Source organism: Medicago truncatula, chromosome 2, assembly GCF_003473485.1.
Source record: "Medicago truncatula cultivar Jemalong A17 chromosome 2, MtrunA17r5.0-ANR, whole genome shotgun sequence".
Taxonomy (NCBI): Eukaryota; Viridiplantae; Streptophyta; class Magnoliopsida; order Fabales; family Fabaceae; genus Medicago; species Medicago truncatula.
This window is the reverse complement of record NC_053043.1, coordinates 14114906-14137003: the sequence shown is the minus strand read 5'-3', so window position 1 is coordinate 14137003 and position 22098 is coordinate 14114906. Positions and strand designations below refer to the sequence as shown.

Genomic DNA, 22098 nt, shown 5'->3' with positions numbered 1-22098 from the left:
TCAAAGTTCATCTTCTTTGTGACCCAGCTAGACTTGATTTTATCATCAACATTAATGCACTTGAGTTTTGTCATTTTCAAATTCCATGCAGTGGAGAAAACACAGTTACATGCAATTTTCAATCTCAACCATTAATTTGAGATCAGTTGATCGACTCAGATTAGACAAAGATAGAATCATTTTAAAACGATCTCAACCATTGAATTGAGATTAAATGGTCGAGATATCGAAAACTACTTGACACATTTATTTCACCAAATCTAAATCCTTATCCTTCAAAGGATTGAATGAGAAAATCGTTGAGATAAAGGCTCTCAAGATGGTAACAATAATGATAGCAAAGAAAGAGTACATGTTTGACAAAAGGGAAATGATAGATACAGTGACAAAATTTATGAAGAAAATTTTAAGATAGTGTATTTGCTAACACATTTCCTTAATTACACACCATTATCTCGCTTGATTTCCGCCAAATAACAGATTTAATTGGTCCAGACATTTTCTTGATAAAAACTCTCTAGATAAATAGCAATCCTCTTGACAAAATCATAATGATCTTGCGGGATTTTGCAAAAGGTACAGCTTGTATCAAATCCATTATAACTCTGAAAATGTACATATTACAAATAGCAAATAAATTTGGTAGATTTTGAAGACAAGTCCCACAAGAGGACAAAGTGAGGATGAGCAGGGTGGAATGCATCCACCACGAGACGAGCTGCGCCGGTCGATATATCCAGGAAGGGATATGCAGAGAGGGAAGGGGCCAGCAGAGCTAAGATTAAAGGATTAAGGAGCTAACTATGATAATTAAAATTCATTTTAAAATATGGAGGTGGTGATGAGATTTTTTTTTTTTTTTTTACGGTATCATCTGTAATGTTATGGGGATAAATATTTAATTGCACTAGGGTTTGGTTGGCTTTTCCATCTTCAGATCTTCTACATTCTTCATATTGCTCTTTTTATCTTTGCTATAATTGCACTTGCACCTCCTTTTATTTTTTTTGTATGAAAGTCAATAAAGAATTCTTGGTCTTCTAGATTTGTTTTATCAGGCTCTTTTATCTTATGCTCTTCTACATTTATTGTCGTTGCAATGGTGAAGAAAAGAACATATAAGGCCATTTTCATATTTTAAAAACATGTCTAATATCAGAGTGGAAAGTGGTCCTCTCCTAATCAAAGTATGGTAGAGACAGTTATGGTCTGTGTTAACTCTCAAGTACTACTCATAGTGATTTTGCTATTGCCATTAACCAAATACTTGTTCAAGATTCAACCATATTACACTATTTGTGGCATGTGGGTCATCAAATAATTCCTTGTTGTTTTCTTCAGATGGGTCATGTGTAAAGTTGTCATAAAAAAAGTTATGAATTGGTGATCAAAATCCGTCTCAATCTGATTTCTCAATTTGTTGTTCTCAATTAGAAGGAGCTGTGGTCAAGATTGCACCATGGAAAATAAATTTTATATGAATTTTTTCAAGTATAGTTAGAATTTTTCTAATAATTCTTATATACTACAATAAATTGTGAATTTTTTTGTCTTTTAAAAACATGCTAATGCTAAGGATTTGTCGGCGATGAATATTGTTGCGAATCCTCACACTCTACAGAATTCACGTATGTAATTAAAATGAACAAAATGTATCGTTTAATCCACACCATTAAATATTTTAGTTGAACATTGTATTTATAATTATATGGATTATTTAATGATTCGAGAATGTTAAATTAAGTATGGTAGAGGCCACTTTATGGTTTAGTAGGAACTCAGTGAGATAATTATGAATATACATGGTTATGATGTGAAGCATTCTTTAGAATTCTGATTTAAACATAGATCAATTTTGGAGAGATTATACATAATTCATTCTTGATTGAATTCAAATATACCACCACCAAGGCTCCCATAATCTGGGCATATAAGGTAACACATCAAATGATTAAATAATTTTTTTCTTGAGAGGATAAAAATTCATTTTTTATTTACGAATTTGAAAAGCAAGAACATTAATTTATCACAAATATAGTATAATTTGAAACACTTTTTTTTTTTTTTTTAACAAATATTGAAACACTTATTACTCACTCTAATTTTATCATACAACCAAATGAAAATCATTGACTATTCTAAAGAAAATATCAAACAATAACGGCATATATATCTTTGAAACTTGAAAGCAAAATTACTAGATAGGTAAGTTTTCTCTATCATGTGATCGAGTAGTAGATGATGAGATGAGATGCTCATGTTGCCATCCTTCTTCCAATTTGTTTGAAACATGCTTCGATTGTTTTCCATTTCTGTAGATTCCATGCAACACTAACTGTATAGCTCCAAGTACAAATCCAGTACCGTTAGGTACCTGTTATTTATTACATACAATGTTGATGTTGATTAGTACTTTTGAAGAAAGATTAGCGTTTCATTTTTTAAGTAAAAGTAAATTTATGGATACACATATTACAAAATATGGTTCGTGCACACTCAATTTGTCCGAACGCTTGGTTAATCACATGTAAAATTATGTAAAATTATGGTTATAAAAATTGTGAAATTGCGGATAATCATGTTGTTGAATTAACCACTAGTTAATTAATCACATTTTTTAATGTGATTAACCTCAAACGTGTAGAAAAAATTCATCAAGATAATAAGAGCATATGGTGCAAACCAGCTTACCCCAAGAATGGAATCACGAACAAGAACAGCGTATAACAACCAAACGCCGCCGTTTAAAAAGAAGAAAAAGGAAAGAAGAAATGGCAAATATTCCACACTTTTTGTCTTCACCACTGTTTTCTGAAAGTTACAACCAAATACAGTACATATATTAGTAACAAGACAATACAATTTTTGGTAAAAAAAATAAATACAATTTATCTATAAAAGAAAATTTAACAAAGTACATTGCTAACAAATAAATCATCATTTTGAAATCTAAATTGGAAATATTGGGCACTTTAGTCCACAAATTTCAAGAAACTATAATTTATTCTTATAAATTGAAACAGTTTCTTCTCAAAAATCATTTATCAAGGCAATAAACAACTAAAATGTTGTCTTTTCTAGATATGCCAGTTTTTTTTTATCTTGATATTAATAAATGAGCCACTGTTGCGGAGATGTTCTCTTTGGGTTGAGAGGTTAATGGTGAGGCGTGGAAGTGGATAAGGTGATTGTTTGTGTGGGAGAAGAGGTTGGTGAGGGAGTGTGCGTAGCAGCTTTCACTTGTGGTTTTGAAGGTTGTTGGGTCTTACAAGTAGATTTGGAAGCTTCATTTTTCTCACAGGTACATGGTCAAAAGTGCTTATAAACATTTGATTAGTTTGGATGTGATAGTTGATGACCGCTGCAATCATGTTTTATGGCTTAAGCAAATTCCGCTTACGATCAATATTTTTATTTGGTGTTTGTTCCAGAATAAATTAGCAACTAAGATGAATCTCTTTAGGAGAAATATCTTGGATTATAATGATTCTTTTTGTTTGGCCGCTTGCGGATAGGTTGAGAATCATGATCATTTGTTCTTTTCTTGTGCTTTTTATGGTCAACTCTAGATTTTAATATCGGATGGTTAGGCATCTCAACGGCTCTTCAAGGTTCCTTATTTGAGCATTTTTCTTCAGTTGGGAGGTTTGGGGGTTTCTCCAACAAGTCTCGTTTATCTTTTAATATCATTTGGATTTCAGCTCTTTTTACTATTTGGAAGGACCGCAATATGAGGCAATTTCACAATAAATCGGAACAACTTCTATCTTTATTGAAAAAGTTAACTCCAAGCATTTTAGTGGCTTAAATCGTATTATTATATTTTTGATTTTGAGTATTCGGTTTGGAGGTTAAATCCTTTAATATGTTTTCAGGTTGTAATATAATTTTATTTTTCTTGACTACTTTGTGGTAGCCTGTGGATTGTCTTATTGTAATTTCTGGATACTTTAGTTTTCTTTGGTACATCTTGTGTTAGAGGAGCTTGTGTTGGTTTTTTAATATAATTCCTTTACCTTCTTCACAAAAATGTCATTAAATTAAAAAAAAAATTATGAAGTGTATGTTTCAAAATATGATGGTGGACAAATTATCGTGTTTTAATACAATTGTCATCGTGAAAATTAGAATTTCCATTTTGTAGCTCAATTTTTACCGCAAAAGTGTCTCAATTCATTGACTATCGAATGAGCACAATTAACTATGACTTTGAAATTCATTAACAACGATTTTCTAGCATTTAGATATATACATTATGAAATTGTCTAACCGCACCGCCTTTTTAAACACAAACTGAATTGATTTTCGTTGTACTAACAAACAATAGCTTAAGAATGATACTTGTCTCAGTAGCCTAACAATGACAGATATTTATTGGGAAAAACCGAAGTCCCACATCAGATAAATAAGACTCTTGATAAGAATTTATAAAGAGATGTACTCATCACCTTATAAGTCGGTTTTGTAGGATTGTGTTAGAGCCAACCACAATTTATAAGATGGTAACAAAGTCAAAAACCCAAAGACTAAGGGATGTGGGGGTGATGAAAGAAGAGGATGTTTTTATTTTACGGTAAGGGGAGGTGGTTGTTGCTATTAATGACCTCGGTCACGGTGCGACATTGGCCACAATAGCTTAACAATGACTCAAGTTAAAACAAAATAATTAGGGTTCAATATTTGGTGGAGGGGTAAGAAGTTGCGAGAAAACGAAATTCAGGATTTACTGCAACACAATTATGACTGTGTCACCGTCCGATCAAGGTTGGGTGGTTCAAACTTCAAACATATTTTGATTTTCTTTTGAAATTAAAATTATCGAGAATTTGAGATTTGAACAATCTAATTTCGATGGTAATGCTTCACAATCGCTTATTGCATGCAGATAGTGACTGCGACAAATCTCAACCCCTTCAAATACTCTGACTCAAATACAATACAATGACTTTCACTTTACAGGAGGGAGGGGGGGATATAGGGAATGGATGGAGATTGAGAAAGGAGAGAGTTGTTAAAATATAATTTAAATTAGTAGGCTTATAATATTGAATGACTATTGAATTAAATGCAATTCAACCAATTAGTTAGGTTAGTTAAGTTACTTGACCCACAAGTAACTGACTCAAGTTAAAACAAAATATTAGGGTGCATTATTTGGTGGAGATGTCAGAAGTTATGAAAAAACGAAATTGAGGATTTACTACAACGCAATTATGATTGTGTCACTGTCCGATCGAGGTTGGGCAGTTCAAACTTCAAACATATTTTGATTTATTTTGAAATTAAAATTATCTAGAATTTGAGAATTGAACCATCTAATTTCGATGGAAAGGCCACACAATCGCTTATTGCATGTAGATAGTGACTGCGGCAAATCTCAACCCCTTCAAATACTCTGACTAAAATACAATACAATGACATTCACTTTAAGATAGGAGGGATGGGGGGGGGGATATTAAGAGAGGGTAGAGTTGTTCAAATATAATTTAAATTAATAGGCTTATAATATTGAATACTATTGAATTATATGTAATTCAACCAATTAGTTAGGTCAGTTAAGTTACTTGACCCACAAGTAACTGACTTATTAAGTTAGTTAGGTTGCTTGGCGTGTAAGCAACTAACTAAATAAGGTGATTATGTTGTATTGGGCTTATCCAATGACTTGTAAACCCAACTATACTAAGATGTATAAGTACATATTGAGATTATGAATGAGAAGTTAAGTTGCATAATCAAAAACTTAAAGACTTTCCCTACCTCTTTTGTTCTTCTCGTTCTCTCTTTGGCTCAAAGTGTGTGTAAGCTCCAACAGGGGGAGAGGGGGGTGAGAGAGAGAGAGATATGTTGAGTCATGGGGGAGCCTATGGAATTATCATATTAGACTTTGAGCAATCACACAAGTGGAATCAAATACCACGTCTAAATGTAAAACTTTAAGATATTGGGTATATGGATCCTCTCATTTATATATTGTTCAACATCCACTTTTTCAAACAACATAAGACTCCTACTCACACTTGATATACTAATAAGAGAATAAAAAGACTAGAGAGATAGACAAGAGATAAACGAGGTGTGTGAGAGTGTTTTTTTTGGTAACTCAATAGACACCCTAAAGTATGTCTATAACTTTGCAATTTGAACATAAAGTAAGATTAATTCTTGATCCGAGAATGGGACATCGATGTTTTTATATGAGTTGAAATGGCTCACTCAAATAATCAAACTCAAGTTATTTTTTCTTGGAGAGAGTGGTGTTGCCAACTCTCTGAACACTTTGTGGTGTGGGGGAGAATACTTTGTTTAGATATGCTTTGGTAAAAAAAGAAAATAGCTATATGTTGTACTTGTTGACAAAAGTTGCTATCATTTAGCAAAGAGTTAATTTTTTTTTTTTTTTTTTTTTTTGTGGAGATAATATACATGCTTGTTTGTATACCGACCATTTTAAATACACACGTGTAAAATTAAATTCTACATAGCTGTGTGATGGATGGCATGTGCAAGTGTTAGATTAGTTGTTCCATCAAGCAAGCAAGCATTGTCAACATGAAACAAAACAGCTACTATTTCAGAAAAAAATGTGCCCCGTGGGACAGTACTAATAGAGTACCTACCATTTATGATATGAAGTTCCCCCTAATGAAAAACTATATCATGTTAAAAAATAAGGAGAACCACATATATTAATCATTTTTCTTTTTCATACATGACCTTTCAAGTATCTCTATAGACACTCAAGAAGATTTAAGGAGCCTGAAATTGGTTGTCCATCATATTTGCCACAAAAATTTAGAAGAGTAAAACAACAAATATGAAATTTCTTTTTTATTTCGTCTCAAAATAGAAAATTGAATACAGATTTTATTTTTCGTCTTTTTATCAGTGTATGAACAATCTATAGTTGGTCCTCCTCCCAGTTAATACAACACAGTTATAACTAAGATCACCTTGATTGGACTAAAACATGAAATCTCTTATGGATGCTAGATTTGCCAGTGTTATAAATTATTCTAATGAATATAGATGATTACAAAGAGATAAGACAAACATGAATAATTATAGAAAGCTTCAGAAACTTACCATGACAGCAAGAGGTGAGCCATACATAAGAATGTTCAAAGCTGCACCCATGATACCAACAGCACCACTACGAGCTTCTCCCTCCAATGCCAATTGAGTTGTAACCACTGCTGCCGCCAAGATCAACACATCCAAAATCCCAGCAAGAATTGCAGTCTTCACCTGAATTTAATCAACCATATATGTTTGATTACTATCAATCAAATTAGTCTCATAAAAATATTTTTAATCAAATTAGAAAAAAATATAATAATATTATAGTAGAGAGAGGTACACGAGTGTCAGATCAATAATAAGAGTCTGAGCGTATAAATTCAAGCAACATAATTCAATTTTTTTTTTTTTGTTTTTAAAGATAATTCAAATATCCTTGGAACATTGTAAAGTGTCATTAGTATAATTATTAATAATTTCTCTTCTTAAAAAAAATTAATAATTTCTCAGTTTTGTATAAAATTATAAGAGTTAGAGAAAAATTGAAGTAACAACAAAAAATTAAAGACAAAACAATAAAATTTGTTTCTAATTTCATCTGTAAGTATCATAGACTTCAAAATAAAAAATTAATTTAATCTTTTATGTTAATAAATTAATTTGATTTTGTAAAAGTGATATTCGTACCCTCATTTTTGGGGGTGCATATATGAGAAATAGAAGAATGTAGATTGTCTCCACCACAATGCCAAAGCCATTAACAGTGGCCACAAGGTATTCTCCAGCTTTTATAGTTCCATAGTAAGTCCACAAGGATGAGTTAAGCAATGTACATATGTAAGGAAAACTAGAGAATTCTTCTGTAGATTTCTTCTTTATTATCCTCCAAAATGTTGGTCTGCATTGTTTAATTTAATTACACAAATATTATCCATTAGGAAAATTGAGACAATAATTTACAAATAATTAATTAAAGTTGTGTAGAGTGTAAAGAGCTTACACAGGAGAAAGAAACATGAGAATTGAGATGATGTTACCTGTAGAAACAAATTAAGAAAAAAGTCATATATGAAATTTCCATTTTTGGGCATGGATCAATAAAGATTGGAACCATTAAGGTTAGTGCAAAAGAGTGAAAAGGAATGAATAGAAGGGTATTCATCATATGCATGTGTTACCTATAACTCCAACAAAGAAACTTGGATCTGCCATTAGGAAACTAAGAAACAAGATTATATGAATGAGTAGTTTCAATTTCTTCTTTTGGTGTGCATATTTATGGCTAGGCAGAAGAGTGAGAATAAGGTGGAAAGAAGAGTTTTTTTATTGTCTGGACAGAAATCAAAAGAAGCAATGATATTTTTGCATTTTTTTCTATTTTAATGGCAAATGTATTTTCTCTTTCTATTTATATATATTATTTTATCTCTCAATATTTGTTCTCCCTTTTTAAAAAGCTTTTTGGGTACAAATCTTTCACTTTTTTAATTAATAAGATTAAACTAATACTTTTGTCAACAAAAAAATTAATCAATACTACATACTAGTAGCAATAAATAGTTTTTTAGACAAATCCGTATTTCTGTACATTGTTTTATTTTATTTTAAGGAAAACATAATTTTTTTCTTATGAAAAAAAAAGAAAAAGAAATCAAATCGCATGACTCGAGTGATTGAAGAGATTTGATGTTCGAGTTTCATTTTGCATCACAAGAGATTATGGATTCAAATTTGATCATAAAAATTCTTTCTTTCAAAAAAAATAATTGATCATAAAAATGTAACATTTTAAATCTTATAAAAAAGTTTTGTTGTACATTATAATCTTTATCTTATTTGATTAATTAATTTCTACGGTTGTCAATAAAAATACACAAAGACATAAAAACTCAACTACAAAAAATAACAGGTTTTTCATTTTTTTTATTCATAGTAAATAATAGATGTGAATTTCAATGAAATGAAATCATTTTTATTTTTATTTTCTCAGCAGTCTCTTTATAAAAGTGTTTTTTTTACAGTATCTTTTTAAAAGTTACTAATTAAGAATATCAACTTGTAAATAATCAATAATTAAAGGATTAATGTCATTGAGTATAAAATAAAGTAAGATTATTTTATCATTTAAAAAATACTAAAAAGAAAATGGTTAATTAAGTTTTTAGTTCCTATAAATATTCACAGTTTTGTTTTTAGTCCCTACAAAATAAAATCATACTTTTTAGTCTTTGTGACATTTTCCTTAAGCATTTTAGGGACCAAAAATATTGATGTGAATTTTTGATAAGAACTAAAAATATTGACGGAAAATTTCTAAGGACTAAAAGCACTAATGAAAATTTTTGTAAAGACGAAAAAATATAATTTACTTTATAGAGATTAAAAACAAAACTTTATAAGACCAAAAATTTAATTAAAAGAGAATAGGTTAGCTCTTAATTAGACATCAATAAATTTTTCTTTTTTATTCAATCACGTGTTATCCGTGCAACGAATGATAGAGTGAACCACCCTGCTGACCCTGATTGAAAAAGCTATGGTCCTACCAAAAATAATTTTGTTTTGAAAGGGTGGTCCTACCATTAATAATTGTTATTGGTTTGTTTGTCAAAAATATTAATTGAGATGAAACGGATCTTTTTTCTAGCCTAACCAGGGTCCTGAGTTTGAATTCAGTCTTGAACATGCAGCAACGTTAAAATTCTTAGAGAGAACTTGCCGCCCATTTGAGTCCCACAATGCTCGAGGGATTAGTCTATGAAGTTGCGCAAAAAAAAAGAATAAAAGAAAAATTATAAAGGAGGATTTTAACTTAATTTCAGACAACGATTTGGTTATTTATCTTTTTTTCATTGCATTTTTGTTTCTTTGATCTATTTACATATGTATTTTTAAGTTTCAAATTCATGATTTTCTTTTATGTGGCTTCTAGTTTTTAAATTTAAGGTCTTTCATCTATTTTTGCATATGAATATTAGATTTCAAATTTGAAAATACATATGTAAATCGACCGAAAGAGAAAAATTGCAATGGGAAATGATAAAAGATCAAATTGTTATCTGAAGTTAAGTTAAGAGACTATAAATGTAACTTTACATGAATAAAACGATAAGCGCATTGTCTACGAATTCTAACTCAATCAATAAAAATATCAAATTTGTTAGAAAGGATGTCGTGATTGGAATTTAAATGATAAAATAACATCTAACATATTCTCTTTTTCTCTTAAGTATTTTTTAAATGATAAAATAATCATATGTTCACATTTTATTGAGTTACATGACCAATTTTTAAATCAAACATGATACAACTCGAGTCATGTCCCTTAGTTTTCAAGGAATCAATCGCACCCTAAGTGAATACGAGTTAGAATCCTCTTTATTTTTAAAGAGATAAACATAAAACATAGACAGTGAGTTCACCACTACTTATTTTATAGTTCTTTCAAACTTTTTGTGTATGTTTCTCTTCAAATGAAAGAAATGAAGACGATCTTTATCCGTTAAATATAAAGCACATTGATACTATAGGTGAGGTGATGATAATCTAATAAATCTGATAAAATCTTTTTAGAGGAATAAATCGGACACAATGATTACCTGTTATAATGAGTATTTTGGGTACATGTGATCATGTCACATATACATACACAGTGGAATAAGAATAAAGTTTATGTTAACCAGTGTCTTAAGGACATTAGTTAAGGAAACTAAAAATGGTAAATTTATATTGAATTTAACAATTTTTTAACTATTAAAAAGCTAAATCTATCACTTTTCACCATTTTCAATACAACATTTTTAAATTTGTCCTCTTAACCAATGCTTTAAGGGCACTCTTTAACATTTTCTTAAGAATAAAGATAATTGATCTCCGTGAGTTTAATTCAGTTGATAGAAACATTACATAATATATGCGAGAGGCCGTAGTTCGAACTCCAAACATACCATTTTTCACCTTAGATGTGAAATTTTAGCCAATTGACAATTTGACAAAAAAAAAAAAAGTCTCATTTATAAACATGCTTCTTATAGATTAAAAAAAGTGTTTTTTATTTTATATTTTTAAACAATTTTTGTGAGAACTTGCTCAAAAATAATATAAGTTATTTTGAACCCACTTGTTATAAATTTAAATAGTAATTTAGACATCAAACTTAGTTATTCATTGATAGAGATTTTAACATAAAAGAAATCACATATTTTTTCAAAAAGATGTCTCACGAAAATGTTATTTATAGGTTACTGAAAATAGCTTCTCATTTTAAACATCTTTTGAAATTTATTTATCCCAAAAAAATTGTAGCAAATGGATGAAATACTTACAATAATTCTATGAGAAAATATTTAAAATGATTTTTCATTTGAAACTTTATTTAAAAATTGTCTTTAGAAAAATTTCGAATTGTTGTTTAACAAGTGTGAGTTAGAAGCCTCACCTTGCTTAAAAAAATGAAGTTTGAACAGTTTATAACATAGAGAACCCATAAACCTATTTCCACGAACTCCTTCATGACCGAATAATGATATTAGAGTCGTGGTTCGACTGACTTCATGCGTTGAAAGTCTTCATAGCATGGTGTTCTAGTAGTGGATTCCATTGAATGCACAACGACAACAACAGCACAAGTTCAAGTGTGTGGGGGTGAAAAAGCTTCTCCTTGGGGAGAGCATATTGAATTGATGGATCACACTTGCAGGAAAGTTTTTGTATAGCAAGTGTGAGTTATAAATTTCACATTGTTTAAAAAAGTGGAGTTTGATCACTATATAAGTGATAAAACCTTTAAACCCATTATCTAGTTAGTCTCCCATTGTTTAGAAAAGTGGAGTTTGATCACCATATATTTGAAAATCATTTTTAAAAAAGTATAACAAACAAGTTCACCTCACACATGTTTAGGTTAGTGTTTGCATTCCTCAACCTGTCTCATACATGACTAAGTTTTAAATTTATTTTGCATGTTTATTTGAAGTTCATATTCTATAACATTAAGTGGTATATATTGCTAACCTAATGGAGTTGGCCTGGTAGAAGCGTGCCAACTTTACAGGTGGAGGTGGTCATATTCATGAACATGCTTGCATTGACATTATCTTGGACACATCATTAGCAATTCATCATTTACCATTTATCCACACAAAACCCATTTTTGTCTATGCAATAAAATATTTATGAAATTTAGAATCAAACCCTATTGTATGTATTTGCATAAGATTGACATGCTTAAAGCAATTCATTTTCGAGATAAACCAGTTTTTATTCTTTTTACATTGACATGTTTAACCAGGTTCCATGGGTCTATGTTCTAAGTAAGGATTATATAAAAGCCTAACTATATCAGAGGTTTGGATATTTTAAACGTGTAATTATATCACCAGCTTAAAAAAATGTATATACATCTTTAAGTCATATTATGGATATCTCCATTTCTTCTGAGAAATGTAGAATCTAAACCTTAAAAGTTTTCTACCCTGTTATTGTTCCACTTGCAAACAGCCAATTCGTTCATAATTAATTTCAGCAATTCAAAGACTGGGAAAAATACCTAAAAGGTTAAAAGTTGGATTTTGATTTTGACAAGCATAATTGTTGGATTATCATCAAATATTGCAATAAAAATTCTCAGCAACAGCAAACTTAGAGAAGCAATGAAGAAATGATACTCAAACTGGCAATTCCATAATCCTCTAACAAGAAATCATTTAATCTAACTCTTCTTCATTTTCATTATTAAGCTCTTGCTGCTAGTGACAAGAAACTAACACACAGATTAATCTCTTGGAAGAGATTTTAGAGATTTGGCTCTTTTTGAATTATGTTCCTATCGTTTGAAAGGGGAAAGAAAATCTGATAAAAAAACATGTAACGTGCTTTTGAATCTTTTTTATTTTTTGGTCTGAATGTGCTATTGAATCTTATAATCTTGACTGCGCTTGCTCCACCGAGGCACCCTGCAACATGAAAGTAAAGATGCCATTAGAGGGTGCAATATATGGTACAAATGAAAGCTTCATGGGGTCGAAAAATCATGCAATGACTTCCATGTTGATGTCATTGCTACCATTGTCCCCTCAAACCCCATCATTTTTTCGGATATCATAGTTATTCAACACAAGGTCTCAGTTGAAGGGATTATAATATCTGTAGGTGCAATGCATTGTTGAAATGATTCTCAAAACAATAACCCAGCAAGACCATCCTACTCCAACAGCAATGACCAAATCGACAATGCAATTGGGTAAACAGTACTAAAATGCATCCTAAGAGGCAAGTATATGATCCATAAATTAAATAAACAACACATGATCTTAGATTTCTTACCAATGGAATCCCCTTGGCAGCTCTTGCAGCCAAATAGGCACTGGGCTTGAAGAATTCTCCATATAGTTTTGACCATTCAGACAACCTTGAGTATATGTACTTGGATCCAAGAGAGTCAGCCCAGAATATGATACCTCCCCTAATTAAGTTAACCCTTAAAGTCAGAACAAGAAGCACAAACTTTTGAGTGTAAAAAATAATAATGGATGAGACAAACCTGTAAGGTGGAAAGCCCATTCCCATAACAGCTGAAATATCAAGATCTGCTGCTTTAACTGCAATGCCTTCATCAAGAACCCGGCAAGCCTCATTCACCACAGGAAAGAAGATCATCTCTATGATGTCCTTTTCTGATAGTTTTACAAGCTGTCCAGTTTGCCAAATTTAACAAGATCAGATCAAGTGGAATTTGTAATGAACACAATTTGTGTTTCTCAAACAACAGTCAAGTAAAAACGGACTTCCTCACTTCCTTTTTAGTCGTCTTTTCAAGGTTATTTACACATACCAAAAAATTTTGTTACTTTTGATGAAATTATGTCTTTTTCCTATAATACTCTTAAGTATTTATTATCTTATTTCATCTATTTATCTCTCTGGAATAAACAGTTAAGGGTATTATTGACAAAATAACAGTTAACGTTACATTGAACTTTGAAAATGACAAATGTATATAAACAATAATTTTCTACAAAAACGGCGGTTAAAATGGAATGGAAGGGAGTATAAATTAGTTAGACGGGTAGAATACCTTAGGATCCACAGTAACACCAGAAATGTTCCTAGACTTCTCAATATAATTCTTCAACTCTGGATCAGGATTAGCCCTACGTTTATCATCATACAAATAAAATCCTTTGCGAGTTGCTTCACCTGTTAAAAGCACAGGTTAATAGTTTCACACATAACTCGGCGACTTTTTAGTGGAAACACGCCTGAGCTTTTGTTATTTTTTATTTTTTTGAAATAATGCCTGAGCTTGTTATCGTTAAGTAATTATATTTCACAACATCTCAAGTTTTCAATTGATACAAGTAATTAGTGCATGAGATTTTTATCTTCACCTGCTCTTTTATCCTCTTGCATAAGTGGAAGGATCATTGATTTGTAAGTTCGCTCAGGGAAATTCTCAATAAATTGCATGGCAGTTGCAACCCCCACGCCAAAACCAACGAGGTCAATCAACCTTCATTAGAAGATGTATGATGTATTAAACTCTTAAGACAAGTGAATATGGATATCAATAAATTTTCCAAGTATTAATACCTGAAAGGTCCCATGGGCATTCCAAACTTGGTTACTGCCTTATCAATTTGATAAACATCGGCACCATGTTCAATAAGAAACATGGCTGCTTGTGTATATGGGAAGAACATCCTATTAACAGCAAATCCAGTACAATTTCCAACTACCACTGGAGTTTTCCTTATCTTCCTTCCGATATCTAGCAAGTCAACCACTATTTGTGGAGATGTCTGCTTAGTACGTACAATCTCCAGAAGTGGCATAACATGTGCCGGGCTGTAGAGGCAACCATAGAATTTTTCAGTCATAAATATACTGTTAGTGTACAACTTTTTACACTGTCAATCAATTACAGCCAGTGGAATCTTTTACTTTCAAAATAGGCAATACTAAATTCAAATATATGTAGTGACCCAACGATTATAATTGAATGACAGTGTAAAAAATCTTTTCACTGACAATGCATACCAATTAAATCCAAAATATAATAGTTAATGAAGAGTGAACACCAATAATTGGTATTCAGTGTAAGTGAAAACATTTTTTACACCGTCATTGAATTATAATCCGTTATGGACAACTTTTTACATTGTCAATCAATTACAATCAGTGCTATCTTTGACTTTTAAAATAGTCAATACTAAATTCAAACATATTTAGTATCCAACGATTATAATTGAATGACTGTGTAAAAAATCTTTTTCACTGACAATGCATACCAAGTAAATCCAAAATATAATAGTTAATGAAGAGTGAACACCAATAATAATACCTGAAGAAATGGGCTCCAACAATCCGGTCTTCAGATTTAGTATTCTTTCCAATCAGGTTCAAGTCGATTGTGGAAGTGTTACTTGCAAGTATACAATGAGGAGGACAATACTTTTCAAGGTCAGCAAAGATCTGTTGCTTTAAGACAACATTCTCAATAACAGCCTGTCGGAACATAACCAATAATGTATAATCTACAAAGGTGTTCTGAATAAAGCGCAATTGCAACAATCAACAAACAAATTAATATTAGGATTTCGCTTCAAGTACCTCTATAACCAGGTCCACATCTTTGAAGCTTTCATAGTCAATGGTACCTTTGAGAAGAGATATGGTTTTTTCAAATTTTTCCTTAGTCATTTGTCCTTTCTTGACACGGCTTTGTAAATTTGCTGCATAAAAAAAAGTGCTATATGAGTTATAAATTTTTAAATTTAAGCATCAAGAACCAATTTACAAGGATCTTTTCTCACCTTTAACTCTATTAACACCTGCTTCCAAGAATTTTTCATTTACTTCTTTCAAGATAACAGGATAGTTACTAAGAATTAAAGCAGTTGCTATTCCGGAGCCCATTAGTCCTCCACCAAGGATTGCAACCTTTTTCACTTGTCTAGGAACCAATCCACGATCGGTAACCCCAGGTACCTGTTCATGCGAGGAAATGTTGAAAAATTTCATATATACGGAACTTCTGAAAAGAAAGTACTAGGGAACAGAATAGCTAATTCAGGTTCTAACTTTTTATCACAATTAATATTAATATGCTACCTTTGAGGATACTTTATTGACACTATAAAACCCCCAAAACAAGCCAGAAAATTCTACTAAACAAATTAAAGATATGCATTACAGGCATAATTTAAAGTGGTTAGGATTCACAAATTTCAATTTCTAAAGTTTTTAAACAGTATAAAATTGAAACTGTTTAAATGAAATATAAATCCGAAAACATCAATACTATAAATTTAAGCATCAATGAATAACTATGAACTAACAACCACATTGATGCGAACCCGGATTACAACAGTAAATGGAAGAAAACAAAGCAACAATGGAAGATAAAGAGTGTATTATTTATGAAAATCAAAGAAAAATACAATATAATGAAGATCCTATTGTCCACAGAACTAAGCTCCTTCAGATAACAAATTCTCTCTGCCCCAAATAAACTGTATGATTCTTCTTGATACCTTTCTCTCTTCCTTCAACCTCCTTATAACAGAATTTCCCTTGCACAATTCAATTCACACTTCTCTCCTCTTACTCTCACTCAGTCACATGAACGTTCCAATTTTGTACTTCTCTATTTCTCTTAACAAAAACTCTCCATACTATGGGTCTTAACAATAATAACTTCTGTGCTAACTGTCTCTTCAAGCTCACCTTCTCAATAAGAGTCCTATCACACATGATATATCTTGTTGAACTTCAGTTGCTCTCTTTGAATGTGATAGCTTGCTATGGTCTTTAGCTCTTAACATTTTTATGAACCTTAATCAACAATATATATTTGACCTTTTGACTGGCCACAACTAAATTAGAAGGAAAACTAAACATCTGGCAACAGTTTATCTCACCTCAGAAGTTCTACAAAAAGAGAAAATTGACAAAGTTTGAATTCTATGTAACCAGGTTTAAAATGTGCTTTTATAAGCTATTACACAAACATTTTCCCCTCCTTAACAACTAATTAACAACTAGTACCTTGAGGCCTCTCCCTCTATCAAAAGGGGAGAGAAACAGGTAAAACTCAGACAAATAATGTCTACAAACCTTAGATGTTCCTCGTTGAGAGAAAAATATGTGAATCAAGCTCTTGCAAGTATCCGAGGCCACCAGTCCTTCAAAGGCTTCAGCTTCCTGCAAAGGTTAGATACATTATCATCCAGATTTGGGCAACAACAATTTCAATAGTAAAAAGAATAAATGCAGACATGTGACAACCTTCAAGAGTCCTGCACGGGGACCAGCGACTATTCCATGTTCAATAACATCAATACAAACCAAAGGGTGCTTAAGATTAGGAGCCCGTTTTTGCGCTTGAGTTTTGGCAAACTTCAATATCTCTCTTGCTTCCCCAAGGGATTCTATTTTGTCAGTCTTGTAAAGACTAGCAACCCATGGTCGTCGACGGTCCACGATATCTAGAGCCCATTGGCGAGCAGCGCTCACCAACTTATCACGTGACACTAAAGCGTCTACAAGCCCCAAACTATGAGCTTCCTCCGCTTTGATTGCCTTTGAGGTCTTCAATTGTAAAAATCAAGAAGTGCTAAAAAGTTAAATCTCAACCACTGGATAGGCGTGTTGAAATTACATTTTACATATTTTCTACGAAAAAGGAAGCATAAATTGTAGCATACCAGCATCATCTCAAGTGCCTTTGCCAGGCCAACAAGACGAGGAAGTCTCTGCGTACCTAAGACAATTTACAAATGCCGAGTTAAAATGGAATTGTTAAAAAAAAATTAGTACCTCATACCAGTTTATTCAATTTTTTAAGATAAGAGCATTGTCATAAGCCCATGACTTGCAAGCCTTTGCATTGTTATTCATGGCCTAACCCTTTTTAATGTTGTTGATTATGCAGGGCCTAACTAACATAATAAGACTTTTCACCATGATCTCTGGTAAGGGACTTAATTAGCACACACAACCACGTACAGGTCTATAACAACAAAAAATTACGTAATGATACAAATATTTACAACATAAAAAGCTTAGATAATAAAAAAATCATAAGTTCATTAAAGCTAGCATAGTTCTTAAGACCATCAAATTCAACAGTACTTTCCATCTTGACCTTGTCCTTAACTCCTAAGGATACATTCACCAGAAAAACATCCCTCATTATGACTACAATCGTGTCAAAATGCATAATTTAGGTTTGAATACTACTAATAATGCATTTCAACTTTTTCTTCATTTACTCTCAATACATTCAATTTGGATATTTAAATAAACTACAAAAATATGTTGATGGAGTCAAAAGAAAAGAATAATAAGTAACATCGACAGAATTCTAATAAATAAACATGACAAAATTAGAGAGGAATTAGTAAAACTAACAATCGAAGCATTCATACCTCCACCTCCAGGAATTACTCCAAGTTGAAGTTCAGGCAAACCTAGCTGAGCACTGGGGGTTGATATCCGTGCAGTGCATGCCTGTTAGAAGAAGAAAGGATAATATTTTGTAAAAAAGAAAAAGAAAAAAACATAAAAATTCCTTACTCTAAACACTGGACAACTTATACCATTGCAAGCTCTAAACCCCCACCCAAGGCAAGGCCGTCAATGGCAGCAACCGTAGGCTTCCTTCCCGCTAAAAGATGAAATGAGAAGATTCAAAATCAAAATAGAATACAATGACAAATGAGTTACAAAGAAAACTTTAAAGAAATTGTACCTTCTATAGTATTAGTTTGGAGTTCTATTGATATCAAACCAGGCTTTGTATCCCCTATATATGGCCAGGAAGAATTAGAAAATGAGTGCAAGTAAGTACATTTACTAAAACGGAAAAACAAAAAAAAAAACAGAAGAAATTACCTAATCCCTTTTGTATTAGGCCAAATGCATTAATATCAAAACCGCCAGAAAATTTGCCCTTTGCACCTGATACAGTAACAAAATATTCAGATATGAGGACCTCGACTTGAGTGCTGTTTGATTTATGTTTCCTTTTTTCTTCTTGACTTTTGCTCTTTACAGACACACTTAAGCATTGCTCAAAATGTTAAAAGCATACCGTAAAAATTACTCTAGTTTGAACAATCTATGCTAGTTAAAAACAAAAATTGGGTGATTGATGCTTATATAATTAAGATTCTGATATACAGTCAAAGATCAAAACAACAATGAGCTTTAGGGGTAACAACAACAAAGACAACCAAGTTTTAAGATTTTTCCCAAATTACTGTCGATAAAACTTTCTATACACTAAGTGGAGTCGGCTACATAAATTAAATTATGCCAAAATATCCAGTCATAACTCAAATATGGTGATAGAACATTAAATCAAAATCCCCCGCAACGTTTTGGCCTATATTTTTCCACAGTTTCTCTTTACCTCGGACTATTAGACTATTTTCTATATGGTCTATCTTTCCTGCCGGTGAATGCTTTAAGTGGGCCAAATAATTGATTTTCTCTTATTTGGACTACATGTGTCTATCTCCAATTATGACGAGGATGAATAGTTAAGGGTCAGTTGACTTATGAGTTAAAATAAACATTAGAGAAGGTATTAAGAAAGTCTTTGAAAATGTATTTTAAAAATAAATTGAAAACTTTCAAAACATTGTTTTCCCTTTTTCTGGAAATGCATTCTCTCTAATCTTCTCAGTTAAAAAGGAAAATTCATAGCCAAATGTTACTCCAACCACTCACATACAAAGTAAAAATTGAAAATGTTTTTAGAAACTAAACCGGCCCTAAATGTCTAATTATATAAAAACTTAAGAGGTTTGTGACTGTTGTCTAACATGTTGCCTCAATGACATTTTCTTTTCTTATTTAAAATTATTCAAATTGGCTATGCATCTTCTCCCCCTTAAACAAGGCATTATTGACCAACGATCCATATACTCAACCTCACCTAGACAGCTGTTGGTTGATATTGTCATGTCTATTTTCTCCCCTGTTGAGATTTTACATGACCAAACGATGATTCATTTCCATTTTCCACTTCAAAACAACACCTTATAGCCGCTTTCTACATTTCTACTCAAAGTTACCAAACCAATATTGTTTAACTAAACAAAATTAATGATTGTAATCAAGTTTGAATTTTGAACATTCCATGGATAATAAACTGTTAATTTCAGAAGCACTTTGCATACCTGTAACAACAATTGCCTTGACATCTTCTCTCTTGTGAGCCTCGTCAAAACTCTCCTTTAAACTCTGAAACACTATAGGGCGAGAGGGGGGAGGACAGACAAATGAACAAATGTAATTTAGCATGAGTAATGGAAAATAAAAGGTAAATAGACGAGTTACTTGATCAAAGTAGTTATATTAGTCTCTTAGATCTTTTTTCTAGGGATATCCTCTTAAATCTTATATCATAAAATATTGAACATACATGACTTCAAATTAAAGGTGTATCCTGTGTCGGACATCGATACAACCAAACTTGACACTAATACACGAGATTACATTCAACACTTCCATTTCCTTAAATTCCGATGTCTACATGTCAGTGTCAATCAATGCATCATAGCTTACATGTGTGTGGAATTCTGAATGTGAATTATATTATTAATCAAATTAATTGTCTCACATTTGAGACGCAATTGAGTCATGAAATGCATATTCTGAAGTAACTCAACCAATGAAATATAATTTCAGGGATGTTGAGCGTAATTTTGTTCAATGGAGCTTGCATGACAGATAATTTGCAGTTTGTTTAGAATAATTTAGAAGAAATGTTAAACATCTAACTTGTTATAAAAAGAATATTTATCTAAACTAATCTAATCCAAACATGCAAGTGCATGCTTGATTCAATTTTAAAAGAGACAAAAGTGATTCTAGAATCATATTAAAGTTGATTCTGATATGTTTAAAGTTAGAATCAATTCTAGAGACAAAAGTTGATGCTAATATGTTTCAAGTTAGAATCAATTCTAAAGGCAAATTCAATTCAACTTGAGAACATCCAAAATCAATTCTACACCTCTGAAATCAATTTTGACTTCTCCAAAAGTGAAACGAAACATAATCCTAGTTTATATTTGGATGAGCGGTGAGTTTGAAAGAAAAAAAAAAAATTATAGTGGCACTTTGATTTTGTTAATCTCCATAGTGTAGCTTTTACCAAAATTAGGTGGCTCACCTTTACTTTGTCAATCTCACCGTGAATCCAAACATGCAATTAGTGTTCTCGAATAGAATTGATTTTCCATCGTATCATAATTAACTCTAGCTTCTGTCTAGAATTTGAAATTTTTACCTCCCTAATTGATCATTGGTCTAACATCTATTGTTCAATTCACTTCTACGTAAATATATTCAAACACCAATTTACTTTCAACCTTCAAGTTTAACCAAAATTGCAAAAACCAATTCATTCAAAATTCGTCACCGTAAAACCAAACATGCATCAGATCATTCCAACAAATAAAAAATAAACAAATATGTAAAACTTAAAAACTTTTATACATAAGATCAATGAATCAGATCTATGAAAAAGAAGAATAGTACCATCAAAAGAGAGAGAATTGACAGGAGGATTGACGATGGTGATGATGGCAACACCATCAGCTCCAACTTCCAAAACAGTGTGTCCTTTCGCCATTGATTCAGTTATCTTTTTTCTCTTCCTTCAATATGGATATACGAATTTTCTTTCTTCTGATTTGATTCTGTTGATCCTTTCTTCAAGAGTGACGTAAACGATATTTGTATATTGGTTAGAGTTAAAAATTGGTTGGAAAGATTATTAATGTCATTGAATGTGTATAAATATATACCAAAAAACAAGAAAGGATAGATATAAATGGCGGTCAATGTCACTATCACTGAACTGCACGTGTTACTTACTGAATGTATTATCTTCCCCAAATAGTAACTTTACCTCCATATGTAGAAAGAAATCAACTGCTATTATGAGTAGTAAGTTTCCACCAATGGTAAATTATCTCTTCAATTTTATCAATATGTAATTTGTGTAGATAAGATAAGATCAGAATTTAATGTAATTTTAATTATTTTTGTTATTGTAAATTT

At 31.6% G+C, this 22098-nt stretch overlaps 2 protein-coding genes across 2 annotated transcripts; both read right to left on the bottom strand.

Annotated features, from left to right (window-relative positions):
- Positions 1-1824: 1824 nt before the first annotated feature.
- On the bottom strand, positions 1825-8387 carry LOC25488098 (bidirectional sugar transporter SWEET17). Its single transcript, XM_013607757.3, has 6 exons — positions 8199-8387; positions 8021-8057; positions 7708-7918; positions 7087-7248; positions 2692-2811; positions 1825-2374 (listed from the first exon to the last, which is right to left on the bottom strand). Exons 1-6 carry the CDS (start codon positions 8230-8232, stop codon positions 2198-2200), a joined length of 741 nt encoding a protein of 246 aa, XP_013463211.1. The 5' UTR covers positions 8233-8387; the 3' UTR covers positions 1825-2197.
- A 4207-nt stretch (positions 8388-12594) lies between these two features.
- LOC25488097 (peroxisomal fatty acid beta-oxidation multifunctional protein MFP2) lies at positions 12595-21832 on the bottom strand. Its single transcript, XM_013607756.3, has 18 exons — positions 21574-21832; positions 20208-20279; positions 18916-18981; positions 18773-18826; positions 18621-18688; positions 18450-18531; positions 17727-17782; positions 17308-17610; positions 17137-17223; positions 15834-16008; positions 15631-15752; positions 15362-15525; positions 14611-14865; positions 14409-14530; positions 14096-14217; positions 13562-13710; positions 13345-13483; positions 12595-12974 (listed from the first exon to the last, which is right to left on the bottom strand). Exons 1-18 carry the CDS (start codon positions 21665-21667, stop codon positions 12939-12941), a joined length of 2166 nt encoding a protein of 721 aa, XP_013463210.1. The 5' UTR covers positions 21668-21832; the 3' UTR covers positions 12595-12938.
- Between the last annotated feature and the right edge of the window lie 266 nt (positions 21833-22098).